Source organism: Colletes gigas, unplaced genomic scaffold, assembly GCF_013123115.1.
Source record: "Colletes gigas isolate AHSC1104 unplaced genomic scaffold, ASM1312311v1 Colletes_gigas_Sc00025, whole genome shotgun sequence".
NCBI lineage: Eukaryota > Metazoa > Arthropoda > Insecta > Hymenoptera > Colletidae > Colletes > Colletes gigas.
Window position 1 is genome coordinate 2,571,688 of NW_025106654.1, and position 24,609 is coordinate 2,596,296.

Below are 24,609 nucleotides of genomic sequence, written 5' to 3' on the forward strand. Positions count from 1 at the left end.
CTATGAAACACCATGCATTTCAAAATTCTTAACAATAGTAGATACAATTTTATCCAAACACTACACAAGCGTGTATTATTATTATTATTTACAATGTACAAATTCTGGTCAGGACTTGTTCGAACGACGCATTGTTCAGAAGGAACGCGCACTGTTTCCAATCCAACGCGATAGTTCGCCGTTCTTTCTTAAAAGGAACGTTAAAGTAGCAAACAGTTCTGCAACAAGTAAAGGAGATAAAAATAACAAGTATAGAATATTTAAAAACATTCATTAACTTACGAGGAACGCTCCTCGAAACGAAGAAGTACAAAGGAATACAAAAAAATGTTTCCAAAGACATTTGTACTCAAGGGAAGTATCGTAAGAGAATTCTAATATCACAAAGGTCTCGATCGATTGTATCGTGATAATAGACAGTTTACGCATAATCGAAGAAGTGATTAAAATATTTGCAAAACATTGAGTATCCTACATTTTGCTCAAAACTATGCCTATCTTACAAATATTTTTTGATTGTTCGCGCGTCTAATTACAGTGGCTCGCGAAATAGAAAGATAATACAGATATGTACATAAAATAAAATAATAATAAAATCCGACTATTTGTATGATTATTTTACTTTGTGTTGTTTTATAATGGTAGGTAACAAAATAGAATTGAATGGTGCTCGCCACGGTAATCAGTATTTTCTAGATTAACCAAACGTATCATTCCGCAACTCGTGATTAGAATAAACATCTAAAAAATTATGCTACACGCGGTACTAGAGCTCTCAATTCCGAACGTTCGTGTCCTAGCTATTACTAACAATGGATTACAATGTTGTAGATCTTGAATCATCTTAGACCACGATAGAGATACACAACTTACTTAACAGCGAACACGGTACGTGTTGTCAAGAATGGATCTGCGTCTGAAAGATTTCTTCGATCGAATGGATTCGATCTCCGTGCTGGAATCGATCTGCGTGCACTCGGACCAAGTGCTGTCCGCCGTGGAGCATCGAACCGGTGACTGGTCGGACCTGTCGGAGTATCCCGAGTCGATCACCACGGTCTCGTCGATCTTGAACAGCTTTCTGGACAGAGCGTTTGCCCTTTTAAATGTTGAACACCATGGAAGCGATCCTGATTCGCTGTCGCTTTTTATAGGGCTGATGCAAGGCGAGTATCCGTTGGAGGACAACCTGGACGTCAGGCTCAACAGCGAGCTGGTCCGTGGTAGTTTGCACCTAGTCACCGGTATCCAATACACGGACTCCTCCTCGAGCGGTATCTCTTCGGCTTCCGAAAACTTCCTGGACGTCCTGAACTCGTGGTTGAAGGTCTTGTCGCTTCTAAAGCTCGACGACCTGAGGTCGTAGTCGCTGCTGCTGTCCGTGTCCTTCAACGAGACCGATTCGCTGCAACTTCCGCTGTCCTCGCGGCTCCTCTCGCCCATCGTCATCTCCTCGAGAATGGACGGATCCCCTTTCTCCAGCGCGTTCACCACCTTCCTCACGAAGTTGTGGTTCCGTTCCGCGTCCTCGCAATGCAACGGCGCGGACGGTTTCGACAGCTTCTCCATCAGTATCTCGATGATCCTACGTACGTCGCTCTTGTCTCGAGGATGTTCCTCGGCCAGCTTGTTCTTCACCACTTTCTCCAAGTCTACGGACTTCCGCTTCGAGACCAGGAACTTGGAAAATGGCGACTCCAAGTCCGAGTTCGCGGTCCTGCCGCCGAGGCTGGTCCTCCTCAGCGCGGGAACCGGCGTCTTGAAGCGATCGGGCATCTTCTCCGGAAGTGAACGTCTGCCCTTCCAGGTCGGTACCGGCGTCTTCTCCGGAGTACGAGCCGTTTCCAGTTTCTTCACCAGCTCGCGGACCATCGAGGACCTCGTAGTCAACAGAGCCGGGCCGTTATTCTCGGAGCGGATCGAACCAATCGAACTAACGTTCTTCTCAAAAATCGGGTGCGATCCACCGAACCTCGACATCTCCAGGTCGCTGGACAGTCCCGTTCTCGAGAGGTCCTCGAACATCGAGGTCTTCTGGAGCAAACTTTCGGACAGCTTCTTCGGTCTTCGAGCATTCTCCAATCGCTTCTTGGCCTTGGAGGGCGACGAATTACTTTCGAAGATCGAGGACTTCTCTAGGATACTGCGCGACGGAGATTTCTTCTCTCTGGGACTCTCCTCGATGATGGTCGACGAGAAGAGATTCGCCGGAGTGAATCTGGGAGTGGAGGTGGCTCGCGTTCTGAAACACGCTCTCGGTTTCGGTGTTATCAAATCCTCGTCCGCGATTTTCGACGATCGAGGACTGTTCTTGGATTCGTTCGTCGGCGACTTTCGCGACGTTTCGTCCCTTTTTGTCGAGTCGCTGTTCCTGAACGAACAATCGTTGTTGCTGTTCTTGCTCGCGACGTCCGTTGGTTGTTTCTTTGACGCGGAGCCGCGGAATCTGGGCTTCTCGGTGCCCTTTGCCTTTTCCAAGTGGCTGGAAATGTTAATTGGTGGTCCAGGATGTAAAACGATGTTTATATTTTCTAGTTTTCGCGATGGCGACATTTTCGGGAACGTTTTGCTGTTCGACAGTAGCCTCACTTCCGGGATCGTCGTGCCGAAAGACTGTTGCTCTTTTCTGGCGGTCGGGGACTTGGACGTCGGTGATTTCCGGTGTTTCGCTTCCGGGGACTTTTGTTGTCGCGGGGGCGTGTTCATTTCAGGCTTGTTCGGAGGTTCGATGTTCTTGCACCCCTCTGTCCACGAAAATGAATCTGAAATTGGACGTTGGACTCGCGTTAGATATCGAAAGACGTAAGTACTACAATGCCACTGTTCTTCATTTTTTATAAGCTTTTAAAGATATTTATAAATACCTGATAGATTGGTGGACGTCGAATTGATCGTGGAATCCCTGGATCCGAGTTTCTTCCAGGACGATTGACGAAACTCCACTGGAACGATGTTGCTGAGTATTTTCGGTGGATTCGAACGCTTGTTCAAATACCAGTCCGGAATGGAAAGCTTCTGCAGCGATCGTTTAACTTTCAATTCAGCTTCCGTTAATTGCCTATCCTGTTGAAAAAATTGAAAATCAAAGTCCTGTGAATATTTTATTTTCAATAGTACACCCATTATCTAAAACAGTATTTCGCTATTTATACGGATATCGTGTAGAAGGAATAATATTTCTGTTTCCTTGAATTTCGTACGGTCTGTTTCAATTAGACGGAAGATGTTTATGTATTCGATAGCTACGACCCTATAAACAGAGTTAACGCTATGATACAAACAGTAATTACCTTCAATATTCCGGACAAATAATTATATTTCAAACTGCTGTTACTAAATAAAAATTAATCGTGACACTAATCGATGTAATAAACACGTAAATGGTTAGATTAAAGATTACATTAAATATTTGTATCTTTTAGGTAGTCAGAAATAGATTCATCGACTTCTAAATAAAAGGAAACGAAATACTTGGATCGAAAATTATTAAGTATGAATAATATATAAAATTCTTCTCTTCGTCGTTAAATCACTATTAACTGCACAAAACGACTACACGTAACACTTACGCTTTGGTTGCTGGAGAAGATCATGTTGTTTCTGATCCACATCGTCGACATTGCCATTGTTTAATTAAACACCGCGGAGAACCACGATACCGTGTTGAAACTCAATTTGTTAAACTTTCAACGGACGACTGTTGCTTTACACGCGTGTTTGCGAATACGTATGTCAGACTTTATTGGTCATGTAGCTGGTCGTTTAGGAATCGATGCACAGGCATTGAACGACAACATTTCGCGTCAACAGTTTATCACAAACAAGCGTCTTACCCTTGCGGGTCCTTTAATATAGACAAGCGACACTATTGACCCCCCCACTCCAAGGTCACGAGTGGCACGACCCCCGGGAATTTTTGGCAACGCGGAGAACCCCATCCTTCCTTCGTACGAAGGTTCCTACTCGAGCCCCTTAATATTTTACAATTATTATAAATGGTACGAATAAAAGGTATAGCCGAATAAGGGGGTCAAATGTACCCTTGAACCAAATTTTACATACGATGGATCATCAGAAAAAAACATTCTTTTTTTTATTTTATTAATTATATATCTTTTCAATTTTCAACTATATAACAATGAAAATCTATTTAAAATATTTTCACCTAAAATATACACAAAAACAATTATGCAGCAGTTTCTATTCCATCGTTTCTCTAGCCGTGTATTCGCTTAAATACCCTACTGTTTTATTTTTTCTATTTTAAATGAATATACGCGCTTCGTTTAAAAATCTCATACCTTCAATAACTCTGAATAGTGGAAGCAGATTTCTTCAATAAAAAGAACATGAGCAGTCTTTACATATAGTTACGAATTGTTTTTGTGTATATTTTAGGTGAAAATATTTTTAAATATTTTAAATAGATTTTCATTGTTATATAGTTGAAAATTAAAGAAATATATAATTAATAAAATAAAAAAAAGATGTGCCTTAAACGGGGCGCGAATTAGTATCAAAAAGTTTGCAGTGTATCCACAGTCAAGCACCTTACTCACTGCACTATCGTACCTCTTGCAAATACTGCTGATACTTTTGAATATAACGCACATAGCACCTATAATTTGGTGACTCAGTTTTGTTTTTCTATTCTGTACACCATTCTATTCAACATAGAATTGTTTAAAACCATAGAATATGGTTATCCATTAAAGGGAATACAAAAATTCAAAGTATAAGTTGCTGTTTCACGCGAAAAACGCCGAAAAAATCGGTTTTTGATTTTTCCTACTACGGCACATCCTGCCAAAAAATCTGAAAAAATTCAGGGGCACAACCAATGACAATATGCGTTTACAGTAATTATATAAATCCAGTGTCTCGAAAGCTTCAATACGAAATCGGTATTTTTCTGCGTTTTTAATTTTTCACATCTAGAATTTGGAATCGCAAAATCGGAAAAAATTCTGAAATACGTATCTCAATAACCACAATGCACCAGATTTTTTTCATAATTTTCGTACTCGATTAAATAGGGGAAATAGGCACAAATTCGTTAATGCGGATTTTCCCAATAACTACCCTTCCGAATAAGATAGAGGGTTGAAATTTGGCACAGAATATTTTTTTCTGATGTTCTATCGATGGATCCATCGTATGTGAAATTTGGTTCAAGGGTACATTTGACCCCCTTATTCGGCTATACCCTTTCCACTACTTATGCATTCGAATATCATTGTCCGCTCTAACGAGTAAATTGTAACGTTGTAATTGCAAAATTCGTGTTACGTACGAAAACGAAAATCTTTAGAAGTGTCCGCCATGAAGAATTGTAGGAGGCAGTATTTTAGGAGCAATCTTTCTCCTAACTGGATTAAATAGAACTGTTCGAGGCGTGTAAGAGTTCTTTAGCCATCCATGGCTCGAAAATACGAAGGACCCTGATTATCAAAACTATAAAAGAACTTATTAAAGAAACGAGAAAAGAAAAATTGGAAAAAGGCCAATATCAGACAATTTCTAAAAATTCCGCGTTATTTCCAACCGAAACATTGTACAAAATTTCCGGAAAATTCGAGAGGTATGTATTTATGGTATGGAAGAATCCAGGTTGTCGTAAGGATAATCACGGTCAATCGAGACTATAAGCTGCGTTGAAATGACCTGCGACGCCGGAGACAATAAATCTTCGGAACCGACTGTTTGTCGATCCCGACGAGCGTCGGGGGATTTATTGCAGGTATTCTTACTGTCGTCGACCCTAAAATAAATATTCGAATCCGCGAGGTATATACATTAGACAAATACGCAACCGAACGATACAGGGACCACGTTATTTTCTTTAAAAGCAAATCTGTATGCTTTGAACAAAGCTCACGCATATACGATTCGGCAGAAACGAAGCATAGTTATTTATATCAATCAATATTTCGTCATGCGTGAGATAGTTACTTGTTAAAGGATTGTCAAAAATGGGCGTAAAAATATGACGATTTACAGTAAAATGGAATGTTCGCGTGACTGTCAGGGTGCCTGACCGTTTGCCGAATGAGAAAGTCAGTGAAAATTGAACTCGAGCATGTTCACCTTGTGAAAGTGACTCCTCGAACAGCGGGTGTACCATCGCGGAGCAGAGAATTCGGACCGTTAATCCATTGGAGGGAGATCCATCGAAGGTGGGGAGATCGCCTTAGGTAGCTATACTATGTGGGCCCATTTACGATAGGACTTCTTTAAAGAGTGCATCACCACCTAGTGGGTGCATCCGCGTTGTTTGGTTGTATACCTAAGCGTCGCACGTCCCTCGGTCGCAGGTGTTAAAAACGCGCGACGATCTCTGGTTAGTGCCATTTTGAATGGTAAACGCAATTAGGCTCGACATGCTATTATTATTTTCTGTGAAACATACTCCTCGATAACGGTACAGAAGAAGACGTGGAAAAGGAAACGGACAATTTTTGGGCCTGTTCCAGGTAAGGGTACCGTTGTGACCATTATTGCAGGGATTAAATAGCAGGTAGCAGTTGGAGGGTAATCAGTATTGACGATTGGGTCTGTAATTAGGGGAAGTTCTTAGGACTAAATACGGGAGGTTTGATATATTTAAACGTTTCCTGTAATGAACGTAAAGGGTATTGGTAATTATATTGAAGATATCGTAGTATGGAAAAGTATGGAAATTCGTAGATTAACTTTCGATTTTATTTTTCCGCAGAATGAATCGCCAGATGCTATTCATCTTTAAATGTCGACTTTCACAAGGTCAGGATATCCTACGACGAGCTCTGTGCTCAGGTAATAAAATACCGTCACTCTCTTACGAACGATCTCTAACATTATTATATCCCCAAATCTAACGATGGATTCGAAGCATAATAATTCCTGAAAATCATTATTATAGAATGTAGCCCAATTTCCATGCTGCAGGAATAAAACGATCGATAAAAACACCATTGAATTGACCCATATACCGTGCGTTCGCATGTTTCACAGCATACAAACTGACCTAACAAGACGTTAAACGAATCCTCGGATATTAACACCTAGCATAAGTACGGTCAGCAAATATCGTATTACGTGTTCGTGGCAGAACGTGTAAAAAGTGTAACCGACGATCGAGCGTTAAAGAATTCATTTCGTTTTCGATGCTCGACACGTTCTTCTGATTTCCCCACAGCCGCGTGATTCCCCAATTATTCGAAACAGCACGTGAAACGCACAACAAACCGCGGTTAAATCCACGATCTACAATAGCGTACAGTTACTCGCAGAAGTTATAAAGCAATAGTTAATCGCTTCAAACGATTCAAATTTGGACAGCAGAGTTAGTTCGAGCAACAAGGGAAGTTTGTGTCCCCGTAGCCTCGTTTGTAACCGCGATTGACTGTGAAGTAGTTTTGAAAGTTGGAAGAAAGCAAGATTTGATCGATCTAAACTCGATCGCGAATGCAGGAAGCGTTTGACGTAAGTTTTCCTATGCGTTAGGTGCAGGTGCAGTGACCTCGACGAGGGATTGCGTGCTGGATCACGATATCGTGAGCCAGGCCAGACCGTACGAGGAGATACCGGGACCAAAACCGATCCCGATCCTCGGAAATACCTGGCGGCTGTTTCCGGTGATCGGGCAGTACCAAATCTCCGACACGGCCAAAGTGTCGCAGATGTTCTACGACGAATACGGAAAGATCGTTCGTTTGACCGGTTTAATAGGTCGACCGGATCTATTGTTCGTTTACGACGCCGACGAGATCGAGAAGATCTACAGACAGGAAGGACCGACGCCCTTCAGACCGTCGATGCCGTGTTTGGTGCATTACAAGAGCGTCGTCAGGAAGGACTTCTTCGGGAGTTTGCCCGGAGTTGTCGGAGTGTGAGTAAAAAAAACGCGTACAGTCAACCCCGTACAACACGGCGGTCACGTTTCTGAAAGATGTCGTGTTACACGGGGATTCGACCAAATTGGGAAACACGTTTCGCTGTTCAATTATCGTCTGGGTGCAAAGCGGAATTATTTAGTTCAAGGCTCGAAACTGGAAAATGTCCTTGTTAGCTTATTCTCAGCTGCTACGATATGTATTTGCCAGATTTGCACGCGCAGTGTTTAGCAGGTTGACTTGCAAATAGTCGATAAAGAATGGAAACAGAATTGTCATTTTTTTTCTCTGCATTACTCGAATTCTATATCTTGTTTTCCTTGACCTTCAAACGTGCCGTCATCGTTCGTCATAAAAGTAAGAGGCATCGCGCGAATCACGAATGACATAATGTATGATATGCATGTTTTTAGACACGGTGAACCTTGGCGTGAATTCCGGACGAGAGTCCAAAAACCAGTTCTTCAGCCGCAGACGGTTAGAAAGTACATAAGCCCGATCGAGGTGGTCACCGTCGACTTTATAAAAAGGTATTTCGAGCGACCTTGTATCTTGGAGTTAATTTTAATTGGCGCGTGAAACCTTGGAGCCCCGAGAGCGGGTCTGCGTTTAACAAAAATGTCAGATCTTTTGAGCAACGCGTTGCTCAAAGTTGTACATAACTAACTTATGAATAAAATAACGAATCGTCTTGATTAGGATCGAAGAAATTGTAGGAGAGGATGGAGAACTGCCAGGAGATTTTGACAACGAGATACACAAATGGGCTTTAGAATGTTCGTATAAATTTATCCAATCCAATAAAGCACACTGCTTAGGACAAGCGACATAATATTTCCAAGCAATTTACTTTAGTTTAATAGGAAGAACCAAACTTAAAAGAAATATTTAATTTACATAACAGGCTGAAATACATTCTTGAATTATAAAGTCATTGGAATAGATATTTTGATCGTGTTAAGCAATTACATTTATATGCATGAGATCGCGTCTTGTATAGTTTCAAATATTACGATACTATCTGGTAAAATAAAATTGCACAGGTATAGGTCGAGTTGCTCTTGACGTTAGATTAGGGTGCTTAGGCGGGACTCTGACTCCGGACTCAGAACCACAGAAAATCATCGACGCGGCAAAATATGCTTTGAGAAACGTGGCCGTGCTCGAATTGAAAGCTCCTTATTGGAGATATATACCCACGCCTCTTTGGACTCGATATCTACGCAATATGGACTACTTTGTCGAGTGAGTTGAATTATAATTATTCCCCTAATTTGAACATAATTATAGATTTTTGTTCAATATTTTTCAGAGTGTGTATGAAATATATCGACGCGGCGATAGAAAGGCTGAAAACTAAACAGGCCGTGGATGAATCCGATTTGTCTTTGGTGGAAAGGATCTTGGCCAAAGAAACTGATCCCAAAATGGCGTACATTCTCGCTTTGGACTTAATTTTGGTCGGGATAGACACAGTAGGTGGAAAATACGATAAGAAAAATATTCGTGTCTATTAATTAGTAATATCATATTGCAGATATCGATGGCCGTATGTTCGATATTGTATCAACTAGCAACTAGACCGGAAGAGCAGGAAAAAATTTATCAAGAACTTGTGCAAATTCTTCCCGATCCATCCGTTTCTCTAACTACGAGCCATCTTGATCAGGCAATTTATATGAAAGCCTTCATCCGCGAAGTTTTCAGGTATGAAGTAACTAATTAATATTTATAAACTACTCGAGTAGTAAATTTCCATAGACCCAGGAATATTTTAAAAAATTTATTTGTATACTTAAATTACACTACCAAGTTATAAAAATACGATTTACAATTTTACATTGCAGAGTATATTCTACCGTCATTGGAAACGGTAGAACATTGCAAAACGACACCATAATTTGCGGCTACAGAGTACCGAAAGGAGTAAGTAATGAACTCGTAACGACCCTAACGGTTGTTACGACTTGGTACCATTACCTCGGTTTCGATACAAACATGTGCAATCGATGTTTGCGAATCCAGCGTAAAAATGTTTTCTAAATATTAACGTTAACATTATGCATCGTAGGTACAAGTTGTATTCCCGACAGTTGTAACTGGAAACATGGAGGAGTACGTAACAAACGCCAAAACGTTTAAGCCGATGAGGTGGATCAAACAATCCGCCAACGAGATATTGCATCCTTTCGCGTCTTTACCTTTCGGTCATGGCGCTCGCATGTGTTTAGGTAGAAGATTTGCCGATTTAGAAATGCAAGTGCTGCTTTCTAAGGTATGTAAAAGTACCTTTCTTTGCCATTGCTAATAGATTCTCTCGTTATATTTTCTAAATGATTTCTATTTAGTGTTCGTTAGTTATTTGTGATGGTTAATGCTAGAAATACAGATTTTTATTATTTATCACGTTAAGAATATCATTAATATGTGTGCGAATAATGCCCTTTTCGTTAATTGTCAGCTGATACGATCTTACAAGCTGGAGTATCATCATGAACCGTTGAAGTACAAGGTCACGTTTATGTACGCTCCCGACGGTGAACTTAAATTCAAACTGATACCAAGATAATCGAAATTCATGTTTCCCGTTAGGGATGGGAACAATGATCAAAGTGCTCTCTGGATATACCGAATATTTTCACGTGGATGCGGCACGCAACAGACATTCGTGGACGAATTCACTTTTTTATTTATGTACATATGAAACAAATACTACACATTTCGTGTATAGTACGGGAAGCGTCCCTATAGTCTATTATCTATCGACGAATTTCAACTTTAAGGGTCCTTTAGGCGTGTACATAGGATTTATATAATACTCCAGTTTCTCGTGATGATATTCTAACTTATAGCGTTGCAAAATCTGAAACAAATAATCGTTATTATCGAACGATCAAAATAAATCGTAGCGATTAGCTCTAGTATGTTTGTCCAAATGATTTCCAGAAATATTAGCATAGTAATAAGAACGTAATTTTTTTGTACTTTTTTATAGATTGTACCAAGCATGTTACCTATATACAAAATATAGAAGAATGCGAAACTCGTGAATTTTGTATTCTATTGTTGGTTTTACGCTCTCATACCGTTTTACTATGCTCATTCCCGACCATCGTGGCCTCGGTAATTAATGGGGGTTTGAGATAGATTCATTAAAGACAGTTTATTTTTGTATACAACGTGGGAATTTCATTCGTTGACAGTTTGGTTAACAAACGTTCGGATACTATCGCGTGCAATTTTAAATAGCCGTCGCTGTACGTCCGGCAAATCTTTGTAAACATTTTAATTGCCGAAATTAAAGTTAAGAAGGAAAAGTAGGCTCGAGGTCTGCGCGAAACTCAGGTAATTCTACGGTTTATCGCGGCATCGAAGTGACAGATTAATGACACCGTAGGAGTCCTAGCGTGTCCCCGTAATAAAGAGTAAAGCATTCAGTCGGCTGGGCAGGACTTTTATTGTTCGCGGCCATTCACTGTGACCGCCGTGAAACTAACGGGGATCTACGTTTAAGGTAAGCATCGGGTATGTCGGCAATAAAACTCCAAAATGGTAGACGGTTTCTCTTTCCGTGTCATTTACTAGCTCCGCGCGTTACACCGAATTGCAATTCCCGGTTATTAAACTATTTCTCAGAACGCGGAGAAATCTCGCCGAATATGGCGTCGTTCTCGTTTCAAAGCTCTTGTTGGTCGCTAGATGCGGCGGCGGATTTATGCTCGACGCGTTTAACACGTTGACTGCCAGTCTAAAATCCTAAAATTGTTTACGGGACCAAAACTTTCATTTTAGGCAATTGTAAACTACGCAACTTAAATTGTTGTCGTAGTAGTTGCTTTCGTAACTTCATTAAAATTTATTTTCTTTAACATTTCAACTTGAGAATTCATTATTACAGTTCTACTGTTAAAATTTCTGTCGCCCATATATGGGTGACGTGGCAGTCAAAGTGTTAAACGGGGAGCTAACTTTACAAATGATTCATTTTGTGCATGCGTATTACCTTGCTAATGACGATCAGCATCTCGAGGTCGGCGAAACGTCTACCGAGACACATTCTTCTCCCGTAGCCGTAAGGAAGTGACGCAAAATTATGACGCACGCCGTTAGTTTCCAGCCATCTCTCCGGAAGGAATTCCTTGCTCCGTGGAAAGTACTTGTCAAGATTGCTTATCACGTAATGTTGAAAGACCACTTGAACCTGATCGGGCAAATAAAGCAGTCGTTAAAGAAACTCCTTGCCCCTTGAAAAACGTAATAGTAAAAGTATGGAGGAGGGGAAAAAAATCGTTTCTTACGCCTTTGGGTACTCGATATCCGCTGATTATTGTGTCTTTGGTCATACATCGGCCATTGCCAATAACAACTGGATACATTCTGATCGGAAGAAAGGAAGAAGGTATTATTATTGTAGAAGCCTGTTTCGACCCGGCCGCAATCAAAGAGATTAAGAAGCGACGGTTACAACTAACGCTTTAAAGGATTAGGATTAGTTAACGCGCGAACCTCAAAGTCTCCTTGATGCAAGCTTTCAAATACTTGAACCGATCCAAGTGGTTCCCCTCGAGCTGAATGTCTTTGCTCGGTAGCACGTCGCATACTTCCTTGAAAGCAATGTCTTGCTTGTCCGGGTGAAGTGCTAATTGATACAACACCGATGCCACAGCATTTGAAGTCTACGAACAGAATTTATTCAAGTTCCAACTTATGAACGAACGCGGTTAGGACACGTTTCAAGACACTCACAGTATCAATCCCAACCAAAAATAAATCAAGAGACAGTATAGTGGCCAGCTTCGTGTCGTTTTCCAATGCTAACACTCTCTCGAGAAGGGATGGCTCCTTATCGGAGTCGGTTGCTTCCTTTATCCTCGACAGAGCAGCGGAAGTAAACTTCGAAGTTGTGCTGAGAATCAGAATTAATTATCTTTCCTTGTCTTTAAGTCCGTTGAATTTTATTTTACCTCACGATAGTGTCCAGCGCTTTCACGTACTGCAACCACGTGGGCGTATTGAACAGTTTCCAGAACGGTATCTTCAGTTCTAAGATTCCCACGTTCACAAAGAACGTGCTGACTGCGTCTATTAACTTCTGAGTTTCCATGTTCGCGTCGTCGTCCAAACAACCCAATCGAACGTCCAGCGCTACGCGCGCGATGGCTACGAAAGACAATTCCAAAATATCATTTTTATTTAAAATTAGGAAGGGACACTTCTTACAGAATTTATATAGCCTCCTACCCTTCGCAAAACTACGAGTGTCGGGTTTAAAAAAAAATTGTATCTTGCGTAACAAGACAAGGGCAAGATTTAAATCGTTGCTTCTAATTAGAAAATCGCGTGGAAAGTACACGTTTAATGAGTTCGTGTAACCACAGAGAGTCTGTTGGAAGCGAGTCGGAGGAAATTTCTTCAAGGAACACTGCGCGCCGATTTCTCGGTTGTACGGTTATTTTCGCTATTGTGCAATTAGGGAAGGAATGGAGTAAGTTCGCCTTAAACAGGGGTTCGAATCCGGGACACCTTTCGCTCAACGAAGACAGCGAACAGCTGATGACGGAAATAGCCCCTAGTAGTTGATGTTCCATTGCTACACGCTACGCTACTCTATGTTACTCAATAATGAAGAATAAGAAATTATCTGGAAGATTAAGACTCTAACTATTCTTCATATTCAATCTTGCACCAGACGTCTGCATAAGCATACCAGATCAAACTAACAGTCCAATTCAATTAGTACCGAATGAGATTTAGAACGACAAAGTGCGTTCCACTTCTCGTTGCTTTCTACTCACACTCCAGGGACCATTTGTGGATCTCGTTGAGGAAGTCGCTGGGCACCTCGTCGTTATCGTCTCGTATTTTCGTTATTCTGAAAACACGACGAGGTCGATTTAGCAACAGGCCACCGATGTCATCGAGGAAAAGAAAAAGTAGCAGGGAAGAATGAAAGGTAGCACTTTAAATAACAACATTTGACGGCGGACCTTTGAAGGAATGCCAAACTCGCCTCCTCCATAGCAGAAATGTACATTCTTGCTGTTCGCGGTTGCAACATCACCTGCTGCACCTTGCTACGGAAATTGTACCAATCCTCGCCGTGTCTGAAAAAGTCACGTATATTATATCGCGAAACTATTTTTTTCTTTTATTATTTTTAAACCTAGCAAGTTCTAGTGTCGCGTTACGGTTTCGATTTACTCCAACAGCCTTTCCTATAATAGCTTTCAGTCAATGTACCGTGTAAAGAGAAATCAGAGTCGCGCGATAGAACCGAAATCTAACACCGATGCACTTTTTGGTAAACGTATACTGGTCGTAGCAGGATGTATCGGGGGAATTGCAATACTAGCTGTCATGCAGGAAGCGACAACCTAACTGTGCACCCATGTTTTGCGCAAGATTTACTTTCAACCGGGTCGCGAAACGTGCACAGCGTGCGTAACACGCAAGTCCACCCTAGTTTCCGTAACAGAAATCAGTGGGATATTGAAAATTGAAACGTATAAATAAACGACGATTCGTAAAGAGAAGTATCGAGGATAATGCAAACCATTTAACATGAAAGTAGCGATATTCTAACGCACTCCCGGTACACTCCAAGCGCGTGTATTCAACGGAAGAGACAAATATTTGCTATTTTACTAGTTTGCCAAGCGCATACTTTCAGTAACATCGTTCGCAATGTCAATGTTTGCCCATTATACCAAATGGGATTCGTAAATATAGTAAAACCAAGATCACCCATGTCCGATTGCATACGTATCGTCGCTTTTACTTTTAACCGTTTACAGGAATCATACGCATATGTGTTTTTTTTTAAACGATCAGTTTGAAACTTACACGGCGATCACACCGGCGTTTCCGCGAAAGAACTCCTCTCGAAGCACGTGTTTATAATAATTCAATGAAGGCATCGACGGCCTGTACGGCATCCTATCCTCTTGCCTGAAGATACGCTCGATCTCGTTCGCGTCGTAAATGAAAACCATGTCCGGTCTGCCGATCAAGCCTTCCATTTTCACGATGTCACCGTACTCTTTGTATAGTCTCTTCGACACTTGATCCACAGCCTGAATCTGGAAATCACCTGGTAAAACGGGCATACGGTTTATTAAAAATGTACTTGCGAAAATGTAGTCGCAATAACGAATGCATTCGTATTAACGCAGAGATCCAAGACAAACGGAATGCTTAAACGAATATACGAGTTGAAGCCTTCCATAAATTCCCTCCCACGCATTTCTTTCAATCTTTTCTAAATAGAAAGTAATTAAGTACTGTGTATCTGGTATATGTAAATTTTTTTCACCGTGCAGCACGTCCTCGAATTATACGAATTCGTGGATACAGGTTGCGTCCTCGTTTATGTTCTTATACATATTTTATAAGTACGTGTGCATTTACATATTAAATATTAAGTTCTCCTCTCCCTAATTTCTCTTTACGCGAAGATGTATGCACGTATGATTTATTTTACTGTAAATCATAGTATGGCGGATTTATACAATTAGATCTGCGCGTTTATTATCAAATAAGTATTCCTAGTTTTACATGGTATCTTTTTATACAATTTTAATGCCCCACGGTTTCCTTTAACTCGATTTATTCAGAGTTGCACGACTGTGTGAGTCTTAATGGTAATGAAAGTTATATTCGGACAGTGTCGAATGAAAACTACCTATGAACGGTATGAATCGCCACGTGTTGCCCAAAAGAGGAATGGGCTTTGGTCCAGGAATGTCGGAATAAGGACGATATCGCGACAAATCTTGTTCTTCGATCTCCGTTGCCAAAGTTTCTATCGTTCGAAGAATTTGAGTCGTCCGTTTGATACCGTGCGTTAACGATCTAGCGACATTACCGCTCATTTTTATTCTGAAACAAAAAGAGATCACGGTAAAAGGTATAGCCAAATAAGGGGGTCAAATGTACCCTCGAACCAAATTTCACATACGATGGATCCATCTATAGAACATCAGAAAAAAATATTCTGTGCCAAATTTCAACCCTCTATCTTATTCGGAAGGGTAGTTATTGGGAAAATCCGCATTAACGAATTTGTGCCTATTTCCCCTATTTAATCGAGTACGAAAATTATGAAAAAAATCTGGTGCATTGTGGTTATTGAGATACGTGTTTGAAAATTTTTTCCGATTTTGCGATTCCAAATTCTAGGTGTGAAAAATTAAAAACGCAGAAAAATACCGATTTCGTATTGAAGCTTTCGAGACACTGGATTTATATAATTACTGTAAACGCATATTGTCATTGGTTGTGTCCCTGAATTTTTTCAGATTTTTTGGCAGGATGTGCCGTAGTAGGAAAAATCAAAAACCGATTTTTTCGGCGTTTTTCGCGTGAAACAGCAACTTATACTTTGAATTTTTGTATTCCCTTTAATGGATAACCATATTCTATGGTTTTAAACAATTCTATGTTGAATAGAACGATGTATAGAATAGAAAAACAAAAATAAGTCACCAAATTAAAGGTACTATGTGCGTTATATTTAAAAGTATCAGCAGTATTTGCAAGAGGTACGATAGTGCAGTGAGTAAGGTGCTTAACTGTGGATACACTGCAAACTTTTTGATACTAATTCGCGCCCCGTTTAAGGCACATCTTTTTTTTATTTTATTAATTATATATTTTTTCAATTTTCAACTATATAATAAGGAAAATCTATTTAAAATATTTAAAAATATTTTCACCTAAAATATACACAAAAACAATTCGTAACTATATGTAAAGACTGCTTATGTTCTTTTTATTGAAGATATCTGCTTCCACTATTCAGAGTTATTGAAGGTATGAGATTTTTAAACGAAGCGCGTATATTCATTTAACGTAGAAAAAATAAAACAGTAGGTTATTTAAGCGAATACACAGCTAGAGAAACGATGGAATAGAAACTGCTGCATAATTGTTTTTGTGTATATTTTAGGTGAAAATATTTTAAATAGATTTTCATTGTTATATAGTTGAAAATTGAAAAAATATATAATTAATAAAATAAAAAAAAGAATATTTTTTTCTGATGTTCGTATGTCAGAGAATCACGTTCCTTTCGAGTGTACGCCCCAACATAACTTTCTCTATCTTTGCCAAATTTAAATAAAAGTTTCTTACCGTTTCTTTTATCTCAGAAAAATTAATGAAATCAAAGAGTAATTGATTGTAAATGGAGAAGCATCTTTTTCGACTCGATATCGAAATGAAAAATAGTAGAAAGAAAGTTAATCAACAATTCCCACACTCTTTGCCTCCATGTATAAGTCTTTATAGCCAAGTCGGTAGATCCAAAAGGTTAATAAATGCTTAAATGATAAAAGAGAAATATCTGTACGGGTATGTAAATATACTTATATTTAGCGAAGAACCTTATTCGCTTCCCATAAAGAAATCTTTTGCAAGATTAGGAAATTCAAAGAATGTAATATTTATTTTTTTAAATTCGTAGAGAGAGGATCCGAAGCAATTATTATGTATTTACAAATTGCTGTAACCTTTGATCGACCGAAGACATTTAAGTATTTTATTTTCGTAAAGAGTGGTAATAAACTTTACGTCCCTATTCTTCTATGTAAGTGCACTCCGTTTTACGACATTTTTCAATTATACCCTACGATCCTTTCTTACGACACTTGACCTGGTCTTGCAACACGCTGTCAACGAGAAATCAATCGACGTACATGTTACGAATGAACGAATACGAAGAAGGAAAATACAGTCATAATTTAGTTTCATTGTCCTGACGCCATCTTATTTTTCTTTGGAACAGAATCGGTACCATGTCCTAACATAACGACCCTCGATCTTGATCGAGCAACAGGAAAAAGGATATTACTTATAATGTACAATTTACTTTCTGTATTTGGCATAATTAACACTTTGCAGTCGGTTGACGGCAATGTACCGTCACGCTATTTTTAAATAGCGAGCTGTTTCAAATATACAAACAAATTTTAACTGAAATATTAAGTTTATAATACACTTTGAAATATTTGCACTTAAATTTTATTTCTTTTTAAATTTAATGATCAGGACATATTTTTAATGGGCCTTAAAATTATAGCCCGTTCGAAGTATAAATGGCGATACCTTACAGCTTCTATTCTATGTTAACCATAAAAAGTCGTCAGACAATACTTAGTTTCGAACTTTCTACCTTGAACTTTCCCAGTTCTACGCAGAGATGAAAGGAAACAGACAAACGACAAAATTTCTGTCCATTACCATTTTATTCAAATAGATTAACCAATCAGTTCAACCTTTGCATTTCGATATTCAGTAGATTAATGTAGAAATTAATTGCATCGTTATTATACACGCGGTAACGTTACCTTGGCCAAGTTTTTGTTTCGTAAATACTCTAATTATTATTGCGTTTACTTAACGTCATTGACACTTGCGATCTAAATGACACAATGCTCTTCATTTGATCAACCATCCTTTCGTGCAATCGAATTAAAGTTCGTATTTACAAGTACAATCATAAATTTTTATATTTCATTCACTTTTTTTTAACTTTCATATACAACACTAGAACTACCAAAAGTAGTCAAAATGACCCAGTCATAATTTCTAATAAATTTACTTGACCGAATTTTTGAAAATTTACTGCAATTTTCCGTAAGAAAATGAATAAACACTTATTTCTATTGTATTACACATTTCTTTGTGTATCTAGTGTTTTAATTTCTTTGGTATAAATAAATACACTATAATTGTCGGTAGTTCTAGTAATAAGTATATGTACGATTATTAACAAATAAATTGTGAAGTTAATTCAGCGTTAAAGAAATTCCTGATCGCCGATCAATTCAACGGCGAAAAGGTTAAGGACTCTGCTTAATTTGCAACTGTATTATTTATTTAATGCAATTTACATTCGCGACGAAAGAACGATGCGATTATATCAATTTACTACCCCAAGGATAATTTTTAACTTTTCCCTAACAATGTTCTTGTAAAACGTAATTTTTTAATACGAATCTGTTGGTACTTACACAATACGAACGAAATTCTTCTTCGCTTATAACTAAAGTTTAATACGACACAATTATAAGTCTACGTGCTGTCGTTCGAAACGTTCGTTCTCAAATGACACGAACATGCTATCGCAATCAGTGATTTCGGTAAAGATAAAATTCGGGTAAATTAATTTATTAACCAGTTTGTATGACATTCGACCACGTTGTTTAAAATTAACTATCACGCATAACGAGTTTTATAGTCGATTTTCTGGGTACGTGTATCGCGCACAATGAATACTTTACGAATGGGAACACTCTCGATCAGAACTAAGGTAAGAGATACACTTTTATTCTTCAACGATTCCCGCCAACTGTTAAACACTATTCAAGCATGATAGTCGTCTCAAAGAAAGGGACAACTCGAAGTGGGAGGAAATCACAAAGAGGGGAAACTTGAATTTATCGAAACTCGTGTATTTTGAAAGAACTCTTCGTTACGTGTAATTTACCACGCAGATCCCTGTCTACTTTCATTCGATATTTCTTTCAAAGCGTTAGACATATATCCTAACCCCTACAGAACGTCAACCAGTGTTTTACAAAGTAGATCAAACTTCACAAGCATTTAATTTGGCCAGAGGGGTTTTCTAAATGATTATTTACATACAACTTATTACAAATTCAATTAACATCGATAAATGTTCTCTCTGCATTAAAACCCAAAACCCGAATCCGGATCCGGAACCGGAACATTGCGAGATATCGAAACTCGAAACTAAATATAAATACTTACTTTTTTCCTTATGTTTCTAGACACTGTCTATTTTGTCAGACGTATAATTAAGACCGTAGCAAATTTTTTTACCGAAAATTCTATTGAATATAATTACATGAAACTTAAACATATTGAAACATTATTATTCTTACATTACAAACAGAGACAAGTAACCTTTTAATAGCTTTTTAATGTTTACTATACACGAATAGTTCAATCCTGTGATTCGTACCATTTAGACTTTCTCAATTCTATAGATTGTAATTTGTCCCTATATATATTTACAAGATTATCTAAATTTGCGTCAGCTGCGTTTGTCTTTGTTCTTTGTTTTGGCTGTAAAGAGAAACACGCGATTAATGCTATCAATAATTCTAGTTCGCGTTAATAGGTGGTACACTGATATAATTACAGTGCTGCTTACCTTAACTACTTTTTTATTTTCATTCCTCTGTTTTCTTTTTTCTTGTAACTTCTTAGAAGATTTGTTTAATTTTTTCTCTTTCTTCACCGTCTCGTTATGTAACTTTGCTTGGGTTTTCAACTTAAATTTCGAACGTAATTTATTTTCGCCCGGTTTCCCAACCATTCCAGCGTATGGTTTCTTGTTCAACTCGTCTGCTTTCCCAGGTTTCAACTTTTTCGTGGAAACTTCTACATTTGTGTCTTCTCCTTTCCTTTTTATTTTATTTCCCGACCAAAGAGGATTGTTCTCGCGACTTTTTTCAACTCTTCTTCGTTTAGCGTTCACCATAATCCGATTTTCTATCGAAAAAGACACTATCGGTCTCTTTTTAAAAGAAAAGACAAGATTGTATAGTTTTAAATTCAAGAATTTGTGAAAAAGATATTTGAAATATTACAAAATTACTTGCTACGCATACCTTTTTTGGAGTAAATACATTCGGATTATTATTTACGCTTCTCAGAGCTTGAAGCGCGTCTTCGTGTTTTGTAAATGAAACAAATCCATACTCCTTCGATTTTCCTACTCCTTTCGTATCAATGTCTTTGAGATTTCGCATGACACGTGCCTTTATAAAATCAATTCTTAGTCTTTTTTTGTACAATCAACATGTATGCAATATTTGGATTTAAGGATACCTCTCTAATAATTGCGTTTGTTGGGCCATATTTTTCGAAAATTTTTCTGAGCTTAGCATCGTCCAAAGTAGGTGGTATATTGTGAACCACTAGTCGAGCCCTCGATACAAACATATTAAAATTTCGTAATATCTGTGATTTCCATTGTTCTATTTGTAATCGTTTCGCCATATCTGCTGCTGATACTCCAGAAGCAGCTGGACTTCCAGCCAATATAACTAAAAAATCAAAATTTATTGACTTACCGAAGTATAATCGAAACTTTATATTGCATTACCTCCTTCTTTCACCAGATACAAATTTCTGGAATCTTTGTATTTAACCTGCTTCAAATTTGCTTTATTGGTGATTTCGTTTCTGTCTATCGCCTTTTGTGCTTCGACTATTTGATCCTCTATTTCTAACTCCTTTCCTGCTGACAGACATTTGTCAGCATCCTCAACATTCTGTCATAAAATTTTTATGAAAATTCGTATATTAAAATAACTATTAAACATCCGTTATAAATATTTACCTTGAATTTAACAAAAGCCGTACCCTTTGAATATTCAGTGAGCGGATCCATGCATACAAGTGCATAATAAACGGGTCCAAATCGTTGCATGTAATTTTTCAATTGTTCGTTTTTCACAGAAAATGGTAAATTTTTTAAAAATATGGTCTTCCCCTCCGAAACGTCGTGAGACTCGTATCGTGGAAGTTTTGTTTCCTTTACATCTTTTGTTTCTGTTTGTTCATCCATATCTTCTTTTTGATCATCTACGGATACTTCGTCATCTTCCAATAGTTTCTCATCTGAAATAACGTCCTCATTTTCCGATGTTATATCTTCACTATCGGATTCGTTATTCCCTGCGGCATCTACACATTCTTTATCACTGCTATAACATAAAAAAAAAAAAATCGATGTACGGTGTAAAAAAATAGTTTTATAACGTAGTAACAAAAAAATTACTCACCTACCTAATTCTTCGTGCGCTTCTTCCGTATCGCTTTCCTTTTCTATTTTTACTTCTACATCGTCTTTTACATTCTCTGAATCGTCCTTAGAAAACTTATTCTTGGGCACTGCCCAATCAACGACGATAGGTCTATTTAAAAGCGGTTGCAAATTGGCATAATGTATGGCCTTTGCTGCGCTTTGTACAAGTTCGAATTGCAGAAATGCGCATCCGACGTGTTTCCCATCGCCTCTTTTTAGAAGCTTTATTTCTTCTATTGTTCCGTACTGAGAAAAATGTTCTTTTAAGTTTTCTTCTGTCACCTGAAATGATAATAACGAATGATACGAATATATGGGAATGAATTAGACACAATGCATTTAGAACCATCTCTTACCTGAAAAGACAAATTTCTTATCACAATCCTTGCTCTTTTTTTACGATTTTTTTCCTTCAGAGCTTTTCTCCTTTCTTGCTTTCTTTTTATAAACTCCTCCCTTTTAAATGGTTCTTCTTCTTCTTCTTCTTCTTCTTCTTCTTGTTCTTTTTCTTCATATTTCTCTGCATTGTAATTTTCTGTATTTTCTGAATTTTTTTTAAATTCTTGCAATTTTTCACAATATTTAGATTTTGGAACTGCCCAACTACTGCTTATTACTCTACCTAAAAATATATTTTAATAGGTATTTAGATTTTTATAATTTTAAAATAATAATTTACTAAAAGTGAACAACAAATATTTATTTACTCCAAAACATTCAGTACCATATTCCCTTCAACAAGATAATTATCAGATTGACTCTATTATAAATAATCAGAGTAAAATATTACCATGAAATTCTTTCTTGTGTGTATTAAATATTGCTTTTGATGCATCCTCTAACTTTTTAAATTGAATGAAACAACATCCTACTAAGGTACCATCCTCACGTTTTAGAACATTTATTTCTTCTATTTGACCAAATGGTTCATAAAACTTTCTGATGTCATTTTCCGTTGCCTAATAACACAAGGTAATAAACATAAATATGGCAATACAAATACATTATTTTAACTTTCACACTTTATTATTATAAAAAATACCAACCTTAAACGATAAATTACGCACAATAATTCTAGGCTTCTTATTTTCGTCTGTATCATTATTTCTATTTTCTGTTGATTTATTAGACTTCTGTAATTTCGTTTTCTTTCTGTAGATCCAAGAGAGTTTCTTTTTGTCACCCCTATTTTCTGTTGTATTCGTAAAAATGTTAATTAGAATTTATAGGAAATAACTTTATTTAACATTTATCGTTAACAATAAAATATACAACATTACGCACTATAATTTGTATTCTGCATGTTGTACATCCACTTCAACAGTAATATATTACAATTCGATAATTGATAATATTCACAGTAATTGCTATAAATTAATCTAGCTTAACACACATAAATCTTATAAGATGTAAAACGTTCATGCCATTGAATAACATGCTATTACAGTCAGTGTGGCCAGATCTGGCATAATTGAGTGCATCGAAATCGACAACAGTGACGACGAACTTCCTTAGCGTCTAACGGAATGGTGGGGATAGCAGGCATATACTACCGCACGAGCCACGTGTACGTGAGCTCGGCACTTCGCACAACTTCGGCAAATCAATAAAGAACGCTAGTGTGAGCCTTTCCTTCTTGCTCTTGTAAAAGAGAAACAGCTGAAATACGACCTCGCGATAATCGGCATACGATTCCAAGTCTCGACTGCCCCAGCATTTTTACTTTCCGACCTATATGTAAGGTATAAGGAAATTTATAAAGTATCATAATGAAAAAAAATTTTGAAATTTTTTTTTAGCGGAAATACACGTTTTAGGACCCCCTGATCATATTGTGACTATTGAAAAAAAGACATTTTTTTTGTTCCTCAACGACTAACAATAAGTGAATTTCAATAACGAAAAAAATATTTCGAAATTTTTTTTTAGCGGAAATACACGTTTTAGGACCCCCTCATCATATTGTGACTACTACAAAAAAACATTTTTTTTTTGTTCCTATGCTATTGACATGATTGCGTCTAAACGGCTGAATGAATTTCAATGAAACTTAACATTTAAGTTTTATGTTCTCGTTTTAAGGTCTCATGATATTTTAAGCGTGATCAGCTCCCATATAATGATGATTATACGTTTTTAGTTTTATAATTATTTCGATACATACACATCATTTGTAACAAATTTTTAAAGCGATTTATATAAATCTTAAGAAGGATTAAGATCAAATATATTTTTCTCCTATCTTTCCTAGACAGGAAAAATTAAACGAAATCTTATGCCTTGCATACCTACCTAAACCACATAAAAAACGTATTCCACAAATATTTTAGAATAATGTTGTTCAAAGCAGTCTTACTCGTAAAGGGTTAATTAAGGGTTAATTAAAATGAAAAACCACTCTTAGCCAGTACCGTGCACGCTACAAAAATAGATTACTACTGACTTTTCCCACTATGTTTTTTAATAACCGTATCAAATTGTTACACACAATCAAATGTTATATATTTGACTTAACTTTACATAACAAAATAATTGTAACGATAGGTAAAAGAATAACGTGCACGCTACCGTTCAATGGAAACCACGGGAAGGTGGTGGTCACTTCCATCAGGAGGGAAATGTAAAAAATTGTTATTTCTTTGTAACATTATCACATGCCATATATTAGAACGTCTATATTCTTCTTTCCTTTTTTTTTGATTCCCCTCTAAATTCATTTCTGCAAAATGAAATATATTAAATTGTCGTCTATATACTGCTATTCATTCAATAGAACTTTATTTCGTACGTGCCGTAGGTCATTCTGAGACATTTAAATTGAAAAAAAGCTTTCGCGTAGGTATTCTGTAATTTTCTGTTCTTTCGCTTTTCTGCTTTTATATCATGGAAACGGTT

At 37.7% G+C, this 24,609-nt stretch overlaps 4 protein-coding genes across 5 annotated transcripts; 1 reads left to right on the forward strand and 3 right to left on the reverse strand.

Moving 5' to 3' along the window:
• Nucleotides 1-636: 636 nt before the first annotated feature.
• On the reverse strand, nucleotides 637-3,626 carry LOC122401558. Its single transcript, XM_043403759.1, has 3 exons — nucleotides 3,570-3,626; nucleotides 2,865-3,063; nucleotides 637-2,762 (listed from the first exon to the last, which is right to left on the reverse strand). The coding sequence occupies exons 1-3, from the start codon at nucleotides 3,624-3,626 to the stop codon at nucleotides 874-876; spliced, it is 2,145 nt and encodes a 714-aa protein (XP_043259694.1). The 3' UTR covers nucleotides 637-873.
• Nucleotides 3,627-6,707: 3,081 nt separating this feature from the next.
• Nucleotides 6,708-10,500, forward strand: LOC122401538 (probable cytochrome P450 301a1, mitochondrial; the record flags this gene model as incomplete). The annotated part of the gene is made up of 10 exons (XM_043403739.1): nucleotides 6,708-6,795; nucleotides 7,492-7,870; nucleotides 8,288-8,404; nucleotides 8,574-8,650; nucleotides 8,918-9,119; nucleotides 9,187-9,349; nucleotides 9,412-9,581; nucleotides 9,722-9,800; nucleotides 9,946-10,149; nucleotides 10,336-10,500. Coding segments are annotated over 10 exons (1,587 nt in total), but the record flags the coding sequence as incomplete, so codon positions are not given.
• A 129-nt stretch (nucleotides 10,501-10,629) lies between these two features.
• Nucleotides 10,630-15,842, reverse strand: LOC122401559 (probable cytochrome P450 301a1, mitochondrial). The gene is made up of 11 exons (XM_043403760.1): nucleotides 15,832-15,842; nucleotides 15,556-15,752; nucleotides 14,718-14,964; nucleotides 13,862-13,978; nucleotides 13,670-13,746; nucleotides 12,839-13,034; nucleotides 12,621-12,780; nucleotides 12,381-12,550; nucleotides 12,173-12,251; nucleotides 11,878-12,075; nucleotides 10,630-10,737 (listed from the first exon to the last, which is right to left on the reverse strand). Exons 1-11 carry the CDS (start codon nucleotides 15,840-15,842, stop codon nucleotides 10,630-10,632), a joined length of 1,560 nt encoding a protein of 519 aa, XP_043259695.1.
• A 2,386-nt stretch (nucleotides 15,843-18,228) lies between these two features.
• LOC122401441 (RNA-binding protein 28) lies at nucleotides 18,229-23,154 on the reverse strand. 2 transcript variants are annotated; one of them, XM_043403567.1, is made up of 11 exons: nucleotides 22,999-23,154; nucleotides 22,761-22,906; nucleotides 22,505-22,673; nucleotides 22,071-22,336; nucleotides 21,692-21,996; nucleotides 21,247-21,610; nucleotides 21,010-21,178; nucleotides 20,733-20,950; nucleotides 20,513-20,662; nucleotides 20,053-20,418; nucleotides 18,229-19,964 (listed from the first exon to the last, which is right to left on the reverse strand). In XM_043403567.1, the coding sequence occupies exons 1-11, from the start codon at nucleotides 23,024-23,026 to the stop codon at nucleotides 19,842-19,844; spliced, it is 2,304 nt and encodes a 767-aa protein (XP_043259502.1). In that variant the 5' UTR covers nucleotides 23,027-23,154; the 3' UTR covers nucleotides 18,229-19,841. The 2 variants fall into 2 exon arrangements, with proteins under 2 accessions (XP_043259502.1, XP_043259501.1); XM_043403566.1 differs by having other exon boundaries at nucleotides 18,457-19,964; nucleotides 21,247-21,613.
• Nucleotides 23,155-24,609: the final 1,455 nt, after the last annotated feature.